Source organism: Colobus angolensis, unplaced genomic scaffold (assembly GCF_000951035.1).
Source record: "Colobus angolensis palliatus isolate OR3802 unplaced genomic scaffold, Cang.pa_1.0 Scaffold61, whole genome shotgun sequence".
NCBI classification, from domain to species: Eukaryota; Metazoa; Chordata; class Mammalia; order Primates; family Cercopithecidae; genus Colobus; species Colobus angolensis.
Window position 1 is genome coordinate 3,729,593 of NW_012119710.1, and position 10,833 is coordinate 3,740,425.

At 42.9% G+C, this 10,833-nt stretch overlaps 1 protein-coding gene across 1 annotated transcript in view; it reads left to right on the plus strand.

Moving 5' to 3' along the window:
- ATG13 (autophagy related 13) overlaps positions 1-10,833 on the plus strand; it is a 38,552-nt gene that overhangs the window by 12,666 nt on the left and 15,053 nt on the right. The window contains exons 3-8 of the mRNA XM_011963314.1: positions 173-219; positions 1,214-1,354; positions 6,998-7,038; positions 7,833-7,929; positions 8,266-8,364; positions 10,136-10,229. Of these exons, the coding sequence (XP_011818704.1) occupies positions 173-219; positions 1,214-1,354; positions 6,998-7,038; positions 7,833-7,929; positions 8,266-8,364; positions 10,136-10,229 (519 nt within the window). The remainder of the gene's footprint in view (positions 1-172; positions 220-1,213; positions 1,355-6,997; positions 7,039-7,832; positions 7,930-8,265; positions 8,365-10,135; positions 10,230-10,833) is intronic.

Below are 10,833 nucleotides of genomic sequence, written 5' to 3' on the forward strand. Positions count from 1 at the left end.
AGGATGGTCTCGATCTCCTGACCTCGTGATCCGCCCGTCTCGGCCTCCCAAAGTGCTGGGATTACAGGCTTGAGCCACCGCGCCCGGCCCCTTTTAATATTTTTATAGTGACTGTAATGCTTTGAAATTAAAAATTTTTAAAACAAATATTTTAAATTTGTCCTTTCTACAGGGAGATTCCATGGAGCTGGAAATATGGTGTCTTGAAATGAATGAAAAGTAAGTGCTGCATCTGAGGGTCCTTGGTTGTGGTTGCTGAGGATAAATTAGATGACATCATGTGAAAAGCAGGGCTTTGTTTTCAGAGTCAGAGAGGGCATTCTGACCACTTAACAAAGCCAATAGGTCTGTGCTACAATTTGCTTCATGCTTGGCTTCCAGCCTAGACACAGAGATGACCTTCAGAGGGAACATCAGACCAGAGAGACTCAGATACTAGAAGGAAAGGAGCAGCAGAGAAAGCTGAAAAGGCTTTGTTGTTTTCCCAGAGTACAGCTAGTTCTCTGATTAAATCCCTTGCGAGCTCTTGTAATATGACTACTCTGTTTTGTCTGTTTTCTGTGTGGTAGCCATCCAATAAGATTTCCCCTCCCTGCTCCTTTTTACAGACTGTATGGGTCGTGGATTGGAAATGCATGTTATTTCTTTCCCCCGTTTTCTTCTTTCAAGGCAGATTAGCTTACCTACTGTCTGAAGCTTCAGTTTTCAACAAGAGTGTATAGGAAAATTGAGGAAATATCAACACATCAAAAGAAAAATTTTAGTGATAAGTATATGTGGTGGACATTAATTTTCTTTATTGAATAAATGCAATTGCCAGGTTATGGCCCAAAATTTTAGAGCCAAGCTGACTTTTCTCCAGACTTCTGTTAGATTATCAAGATAGACAGCTCATAGGATAGTACGTGTTTGCACCTTCAGTGTATATAATTACAGTATTTATTTATTTATATGTTTTCAGATGTGCTGCTTTATTTCTAAAAAAATAAAGTACTTTGAAGCTAGAAAAAAATATATTGGGTGCCTTTTGGTGCTCATTTCCCTGTGTCTAGTACATGAGAAAGTAAAACATTGACTTAACCTCAATCATCTGTTGATAAAGGTGTAATTAGAGTTCTCTGGTGAGTTCAGAGCATGTCTTAATAATAAATTTGGTCTTCTGTAGTTCCAGCGCTTAATAGGAGAATGCTGACCGTGTCTTTGTGCCTGGCAGGTGTGATAAAGAAATCAAAGTTTCCTACACGGTGTACAACAGACTGTCATTGCTGCTGAAGTCTCTTCTTGCTATAACTAGGGTGACACCAGCCTATAGGCTCTCCAGAAAACAAGGGCATGAATATGTCATATTATACAGGTAAACAGCATAGATGGTCATCTTGATTCACTCATCAGTCTCCTCACTTTGCACATTGTCTAGCATTTAGATATTCTGTGATGATGTTTTGGACAGTTGGTTGGTTTGTTGGATTATTGATGCTGTCGCTTTCATATGATTGCTATCCAGCCTTCCTTATGAACCTTACCCTTCCAAAGCCACCAGGTTTATTATCCTTTTCTATATGCACAATCATGATTCCTGTGGAATGGATGTTGAGATCCTAGTGATAAACATCTTAGAGCTAGGGAAGGAAGTCAAGACTTTATTTTATTTTATTTTATTTTATTTATTTATTTATTTATTTATTTATTTATTTTTGAGATGGAGTCTCGCTCCATCGCCCAAGCTAGAGTGCAATGGCACGATCTTGGCTCACTGCAGCCTCTGCCTCCCGAGTTCAAGTGATTATCCTGCCTCAGCCTCCTGAGTAGCTGGGACTACAGGCACCCTCCACCATGCCCAGCTAATTTTGGTATTTTTAGTAGAGACGGGGTTTCACCATACTGGCCAGGCTGGTCTTGAACTCCTTACCTTGTGATCCGCCTGCCTCGGCCTCCCAAAGTGCTGGGATTACAGGCGTGAGCCACAGCGCCCAGCCTGGAAGTCAAGACTTTAAAAAAACAGTCTATACTGGGAAGATTCCACAGTTTTCTGTATTCCAGGGTTAAATCAAAACTTTGTCTAACAAACTGCTAACTCAGTTTAAGTTGTTAATTAGTTGTCTGTGGATATAAAGAACTAGTCAACAGAGTATTTTCCTTGGAGAATTTCACCTCAGCATATTTATTGAGTGCCTTTTTAGTGCAAGCATTGTGCTAGGAGCACTGAAGAACTATACAGAGGCCCAGCACCAGAGGTGGTTCTAATGTAGTGAGGGAAACAGTTTGATACATGTATAATTATTTTTAAAAAGCAGGATTTGAAAACTGCAACCAGAATCAGGAAAAAAGGGTACTGAGAGAATATAGAAAGATAAAGTTTGTTCTGGTTGGTAAACAGTGCAGGTCTTATGGAGGAAGTGGCATTCAAGCTGGCCCATTAGGGAAAGAGAATTTGAACTGGTAGAAGTGAGGGAGAATAATTATTCCAGATGGAGAGTTCAGCAGCTAGCAAGGCACAGAAGTGGAGGGCAGGGTAAGAGCTCTGCTCAGATTGTCAGATGAACCAGAGTGGTGGAGTAGAGAGGGTATGTAGCAAAGTGTGAGAGAAGAACTTGGAATGCTGGGGTCCCAAATCTACCAAAGATGCCTTTCTTTTGTACTTAGTGATGAGCCGTTGGTTTTAGCCTTTGCCTTACATGTATAGTGCTGATTTTTAGACAAATAGTATAGCAAGACAGAGGGACCAAAGGAGGACAGACTTAACTAGTTCTGTTGAAACAATTCAGTACCAGAGAATACTTGTCATTTCCTTTAACTTTCTTAGCAATATCCTAGCAAACCTAACCATGTCTACTTTTCTAGGCCTGTAATAAATTTTTGTTGTCTTCTCTCTAGTCTTCTTCTGGTTTCAAGTTGTTGTATTTGAAAATTGCTAGACTTTTATTCAGATTTACTAGAAAGATACTACTAAAATCATCGGCTTAGTTACCTAGGACTGCTAGTCCTTTTCATACCAGTGTTTAAAGTGTTCCTTTATCATGTATCTCTGGAGTAATTGTTATTGCTCACAGGGACTGGGCGCATGCCTGTAATCCCAGCACTTTTGAGAGGCTGAGGTGGGTGGTCACTTGGGGATAGGAGTTCGAGACAAGCCTGGCCAACATAGTGAAACACTGTCTCTACCAAAAATAAAAAAATTAGCTGGGCAGGGTGGTACGCTCCTGTAATCCCAGTTACTCGGGGGGCTGAGGCACGAGAATCGCTTGAACCCAGGAGGTGGAGGTTGCAGGGAACCAAGATCACACCACTGCACTCCAGCCTGGGTGACAGAGCAATACTGTATCTCAAAAAAACCCAAACTAGTACTTCTCATAAGATGTTGATCATTTAGGAGTGCTTTTGGATACAAATAAGTGTAGCTTAGATCCAGAGAGGTGGGTGATCTCAGAGGAGGTAGACTTGGCGTTTCCCCTTGCTTTTTATACTGTTGTTAGAAGGTTAACAGCCTGATACCATTAAAGAATAGTCTTGACCAGATGTAATGGCTCACGCCTGTATTCCCAGCACTTTGGGAGGCCAAGGCAGGAGGATCACCTGAGGTCAGGAGTTAGAGACCAGTCTGGCCAACATAGTGATTCCTTGTCGCTCCTAAAAATTTTAAAAATTAGCCAGGTGTGGTGGTTCGCACCTGTAGTCCCAGCTACTCAGGAGGCTGAGGGAGGATTGCTTGGGTCCCTTCGAAGGTCAAGGCTTCAATGAGCCATGATCACACCACTGCACTCCAGCCTGGGTGACAGAGCAAGATCCTGTCTCAAAAAAATACACATAGCCAAGAAAAGGTTTAGCAAATTTTAAGCACTGTATCAGTATTTACATGAATAGTGAATGCCTAAGTCTCAACTTTTCGTTAAAGGGTATTTATGTAGCAAGATGTCTTTTACCAACACTTTATTAACATTGTTCCTGTATTACTTTATGGCAGGAGTCGCTAAACTATGGTTAGCCGACCATCTGCTTGTTTTTATAAAGTTTTTTTAAGACACAGCCATCCCCTTTGTTTGCATATTGTCTATGGCTACTTTTGCAATACAACAGAAAGCTGAGTAGTTGTTATAGCCTATATGGCCCACAGTCTTAAAATATTTACTATTTGGTCCTTTACAGTAAGGTTTGCTGATCCCTGCTTTTTAGTATCTTTTGTCTGTCTTATCTGTAGTACTTTTGTGCTTTGTATTTCAGATATTTATATACATTTCGTTTCTTTTTTTTTTTTTTTTTTTAAGGTGGAGTCTTGCTCTGTCACCTAGGCTGGAGTGCAGTGGCACGATCTTGGCTCGCTGAACTTCCACCTCCTGGGTTCAAGTGATTCTCATGCCTCAGCCTTCCAAGTAGCTGGGATTATAGGCATGTACCACCACGCCTGGCTAATTTTTGTATTTTCAATGGAGATGGGGTTTCACCATGCTGGCCAGGCTGGTCTTGAACTCCTGACCTCAAGTGATCTGCCCACCTCGGCTTCCCAGAGTGCTGGGATTACAGGCGTGAGCCACCACGTCCGGCTACATTTCTTTTCTTTCATACAAGACTGTAGTCTGTAAGACCTAGGATTCAGATTTATCCTTATTTCATTCCTGACTTCTAACCATGAAGCTTCTTCATACATTGTTGGAGCTTAGTATTTATTGAGTAAACCCATGTGTATATTTTAATTTTTAACAGTATTACTTGAAAAATATAAAATAGATTTTAGGTATTTTGAATTTATACTTTTTGCCAATATAGACTGGCCTGTCCAGGGAGAATCATAGGAAGGTTCCACTATGTTTATGGTTTTGTTTTGTTTTGTTTTGTTTTGTTTTTCAGAATAGTCTTACCTAGTTAATTATTCCATGGTGGAAAAGATTTTCTGCTTTGTTAAGCCATCTACTTAGAGATTTCTTCATGGCCAGGCACAGTGGGCTCACACCTGTAATCCCAGCACTTTGGGAGGCTGAGGTGGGAGGATTGCTTGAGCCCAGGAGTTTAAGACCAGCCTGGGCCACATGGCAAGACCTCATCACTACTATTTTTAAAATGATATATATATATGTAAAAGAGAGCATCCCACAACTAAAGACCACTTACCAAACTCTGGTACATTCTGCTCAAGTATGGTGGCTCATGCCTGTGATCCCAGCACTTTGGGAGACTGAAGTGGGAGAATAATTTGAGGCCAGGACCAGGGGCAGTGGCTCACGCCTATAATCCCAGCACTTTGGGAGGCTGAGGTGGGAGGATTGCTTGAGCTCAGGAGTTCGATACCAGCCTGGGCAACACACCGAGACCCTGTCTATACTAGAAATAAAAAAAAAATAGCTGGGTGAGGTGGCACGTGCCTGTAGTCCCAGCTACTTAGGAGGCTGAGGCGAGAGGACCTCTTGAGCCCAGGAGGTCAAGGCTGCAGTGAGCAGTGATCATACCACTGTACTCCAGCATGGGCAACAGGCTGAGACCCTGTCTCAAAAAAAAAAACAGTTGAGGCCAGGAGTTTGCGACCAGCCTGGGCGACATAGTTAGACCCTGTCTCTACCAAAAAATTATTTTAAAAAAACCCAAAAAACAGGCCGGGTGTGGTGGCTCACACCTGTAATCCCAGCACTTTGGGAAGCTAAGGCGGGTGTATCATTGAGCTCAGGAGTTAAGACCAGCCTGGGCAACATGGTGAAACTCTGTCTCTACCAAAAATACAAAAATTAGCCAGGCATGGTAGCACACACCTGTAGTGCCAGCCACTTGGGAGGCTGAGGCACAAGAATCGCTTGAACCCGGGAGGTGGAGGTTGCAGTGAGCCAAGATGGTGCCATTGCACTCCAGCCTGGGAGACAGAGCGAGACACTGTCTCAAAAAAAAAAAAAAAAAACAGGGCCAGGCATGGTGGCTCACACCTGTAATCCCAGCATTTTGGGAGGCCGAGACGGGCAGATCACGAGGTCAGGAGATCGAGACCGTCGTAGCTAACACTGTGAAACCCCGTCTCTACTTAAAATACAAAAAATTAGCTGGGCGTGGCAACAGGTGCCTGTAGTCCCAGCTACTCTGGAGACTGAGGCAGGAGAATGGCATGAACCCAGGAGGCAGAGCTTGCAGTGAGCTGAGATCTCGCCACTGCACTCCAGCCTGGATGACGGAGCAAGACTCCTTCTCAAAAAAAAAAAAAGAAAAAAAAAAACAAAGAACAGTAGCCGGGCGTGGTGGCATACGTCTGTAATCCCAGCTACTTGGGAGGCTGAGGCAGGAGAATCGCTTGAACCCAGGAGGCTGGAGGTTGCAGTGAGCTGAGATGATGCCACTGCACTCCAGCCTGGGTGACAGAGCAAGACTCCGTCTCAAAAAAAAAAAAGCCTTCTAGTAGCAATCCTTGACCTGTTGGCCACTTTTTAAAATATATTCTTTATTTCTCAGTAGGTGTAATTTTAAAGTATGTTTTAGTAGCAGAGAGAAGAAACTTAAATAGCAATTTCCACTTAATTATTATTTTCCTCATTTCTTTTTTTGAGACAAGGTCTCACTCCTTTTTGCCCAGGCTGGAATGCAGTGGTGCAATCTTGGCTCACTGCAGCGTCGACTTCCTGGGCTGAAGTGATCCTCCCACCTCAGCCTCCCGGGTATCTGGGACTACAGGCATGCGCCACCACACCCAGCAAAATCATTTTTTGTAGATGCAGGGTCTTGCTATGTTGCCCAGACGGGTCTTGAACTCCTGGCCTCAAGTGATCCTCCCAAAGTGCTGGGATCACAAGCATGAGCCACTGTGCCTGGCCTTATTTTCCTTGTTTTTTAACCAACCCACTCTGTATGCATCTCCATACCTGTAGTTTAATTGAAGTAGTAGAAATTATTAATGCTCCATCAGGAGAGGTATTTGAGCAGATGAATAAGGAAGGCTTTGTTTTGTTTATTTTGTTTCTAGGTGTTTTGGCTATAGGGGCCCCTAGGAGTAAAGAATCACGTAACATTTCTTATTTTTTCTTGCATACAGAATATATTTTGGGGAAGTTCAGCTGAATGGCTTAGGAGAAGGTATGTATCAAGGTTGAAAAACATTCTTAGTGTTCAGAGCTCGCCTAACTTCAGAGATGAGCTTTGTTTCTGCTTGTTATAATATATAGATTGTCATCTTAATATGCATGATACAAGTAAAGATGAGAATGCAGGTAGGTGGTCCAGGTTACCCTGATCTGCCAGGGGTAACCAAATAATTTTTCCCAAAGTTCCAGGAACTCAGTTTTCTTTCTTACTCTTTATAAAACTGTGTATTTTCCTAATTTTCTACAATGAGGGTGTTAAATGTTTCTGGTGAACACCAAGAATTTTGAAAAATTGGAAATGAAACCAAGAAAATCAGGAAAGCTTTGTTGAAAGTGTCACTTGCAGAGCCCTGGCTCTTTACTTAGCTGTGGAGTGGCAGCTTGAGTGGAAGGCAGTTGCTTCTTATATTGAGGTGTTTGTGTGACATTCTAGTGCTCCTTCACTGTCTTTTTTAGGATGTGATGTAACCTTTGCAAGGCTGGTTAGTAGAACTTTCTCAGGCCTTAAGACTAACAGTTATTTTATCTCTTTGAAGGTAGCTTTATCTATAAATAGAGTGCTATTTCCCCTGCCAATATTGGCTCGATATAGAATACATTGAGAGGGAAGGAACCTATGTATACACACACACACACACACACACGAAATTAAGGCTGCTGCACTTAACGTGCTAAGTGGATAATGCCAGAGATTACACAATGGGCCAAATAATTCAGGGAAAGACGGTCTAGGGGCAGTGTCAGTATTCTCTGCAAAAAAAGCTAATAATGTATCTTTTCTCCTAGGCTTCCAGACAGTTCGTGTTGGGACAGTGGGCACCCCTGTGGGCACCATCACTCTTTCTTGTGCTTACAGAATTAACTTGGCATTCATGTCTACCAGGTGAGGAAGAGCCCTGGAATCCAAAAGAACTCTTCCAAAGATAGTTTTTTTTCTCCTAAACTTTAAGACTAAACCTACAATGCAGTTTTGCTGAAAGCAGTGCCTTCAGAAGAATGAAATCAAGAAAGAGAGAGCACAGTTGCCAGATTGGAGAATTTGAGTGTCCCAGAGCCAGTTTGTCCAGAACGTAGGATTGATGGTTTATATTTAGGGATTGTGATAGTTAAAGCTGTGGTAGTGCCTGCCAACAGATACAATGTGAGGGGCCCTCTGAGGACTTTGTGGGGGCTGGAAAAGCATTCTAACAAATACTGGAATCTGCTTATTGTATTACAGGCAATTTGAGAGGACCCCACCTATCATGGGGATTATTATTGATCACTTTGTGGACCGTCCCTATCCCAGCTCCTCTCCCATGCACCCCTGCAATTACAGGTGAGGAATGTGAAAAGGTGCTCTCCCAAACTGCAGCTGGGCAGAAGCATCCATCCTGCACAGGTGCATAGAACACCTTTCTCAGCACTCACTCTCCAATGGGCAGGGGGGCACTGATGGAGACCCCACATGGAGAGAAATCAAATGGGCTAGTTTCCCTTCTTTCTGCTCCCTCTTAGGTACACCAAGACTTAGTGTATACAGACTGTCTCAGAAAATTCTTGGGATATTTTGCATCTTGATGTTAGTGATAAGACTTTTCTTAGTGAAACCCCATCTCTACTAAAAATACAAAAATTAGCTGGGCATGCCAGCGTGTGCCTATCCCAGCTACTCAGGAGGCTGAGGCAGGAGAATTGCTTGAACCTGGTGGGGCAGAGGTTGCAGTGAGCCAAGATTGCACCACTGCACTCCAGTGTGGGCTACAGAGTAAGACTCATCTCAAAAAAAAGACTTTTCTCAATTACAAGTTACTTAGAGCCTTAGAAGAGTAGCAATGATTTGTGGAATATCCTTGGCAGATTAATTGGTTTTCAGGTTACCATCTGGCATATTAGTTTTATATCAGAATAAAATGCCTCCAAGTCTAGAACTCAGAAAACAGGGGTTAGAATAGATGTATATCAGGAAGGATAGTACCTTTATGTGATAGACTTGTGAAATTGAATGAGCTTGTCTTTAGGGTTTAGATACTTGTTTCATGGAGTCTCTACTACCGATAATTCTTTGAAAACCCAGATGTGAGCTCCACTACTAGTCTGGCTTAAGAAAATGCTCTCTCAGACCAGGCATGGTGTCTAACGCCTACAATCCTGGCACTTTGGGAAGCTGAGATGTGTGGATTGCTGAAGCCCAGGAGTTCAAGATCAGCCTGGGCAATGTGGTGAAACACCGTCTCTACCAATTTTTATTATTACTATTTTTTTTTTTGAGATGAGTTTTGACTCTTGTTGCCCAGGCTGGAGTGCCGTGGTGTGATCTTGGCTCACCGCAACCTTTGCCTCCCGGGTTCAAATGTTTCTCCTGCCTCAGCCTCCCGAGTGGCTGGGGTTACAGGCATGCGCCACCACGCCTGGCTAATTTTTGTATTTTTAGCAGAGATGGGGTTTCTCCCTGTTGATCAGGCTCGTCTCAAGCTCCCAACCTCAGATGATCCACCTGCCTTGGCCTCCCAAAGTGCTGGGATTACAGGTCTGAGTGAGTCTACCAATTTAAAAAAAAAAAAGAAAGAAAATGCTCTCTCAAATAATAGGTCAGGTAAGATGTTTGGGTTTAAAACACAAAACAGGCTGCACGCAGTGGCTCACACCTGTAATCCTAGCACTTCGGGAAGCTGAGGCAGGAGGATTGCTTGAGCTTAGGAGTTCTAGACCAGCCTGGGCAACAGAGGGAGACCCCTGTCTCTACAAAAAATTAAGTTAGCTGAGCATGGTGGTACGTTCCTATAGTACCAGCTACTCAGGAGGCTGAAGCAGGAGGATTGCTTGAGCCTGGGAAGGCTGCAGTGAGCCATACCACAGCACTGTAGCCTGGGTGACAGAGTAAGACCCCGTCTCAAAAATGAAAAACAAGAACAAAACATTGTCAAACCTCTGAATGCCACTCTCTGGAATGTTTGAAATTATCAAGGACTCCACACGCCTTTCTTGCCAGTACGAACTGTGTGAAATAGTTCTTAGCACAGGTCCCATCCCTATCTAATCAGCTTTTGTAGCCTTTCTGAAAGACTGCCACCACCATAAAATTCATTATTTCTTTCTTTCCACTTTAGAACTGCTGGTGAGGACACTGGAGTAATATACCCATCTGTGGAAGACTCTCAGGAAGTGTGTACCACCTCTTTTTCCACCTCCCCACCATCCCAGGTAGGGGGAAGCAGGTTCTGGGTGATGGTTGTTATTTGGTATATATATGGACTTTATGAAATGGTGTCCAAATTTAGCTACAATCCCTTTTGGTAGTGGTGGTGATTATTTCAAGGGGATTACTTTGAGGGGTAAGGGAGAGCCTTCTTGTCCAGAAGATAGTATTTCTAGTCTAATTATTCATAACCTTCAGGATTACATTTAGCCCTTACCTTCCTGGTGACATCTTAAAATTCCCTAGAACATCAGTCACAGAATTCCAAATGCATTCTGACACCAGAGATTTTCTCTGACTTACACTTGTTAACTTCATAGCTACTTCTCTATCGAGTGGTAAATTTCATTTCTAATAATGGAAGAGGCCCCAAAGAGCCAAAAATTATTTAGCGTAAAATGCCAGGGAGAAACAAGTAATACAGCTTTTCTTTATAGGTGACACAGATTTCTGCTTGTGTGTATTCTCTATCCAGACATTTTTAACCATTAACTTTTCTACTTCAGTCTTCAGTGACAAACCCAGTTTCATAAAACAGGCTCCAGGCCGGGTACGGTAGCTCACGCCTGTAATCCCAGCACTTTGGGAGGCTGAGGTGGGTGGATCACG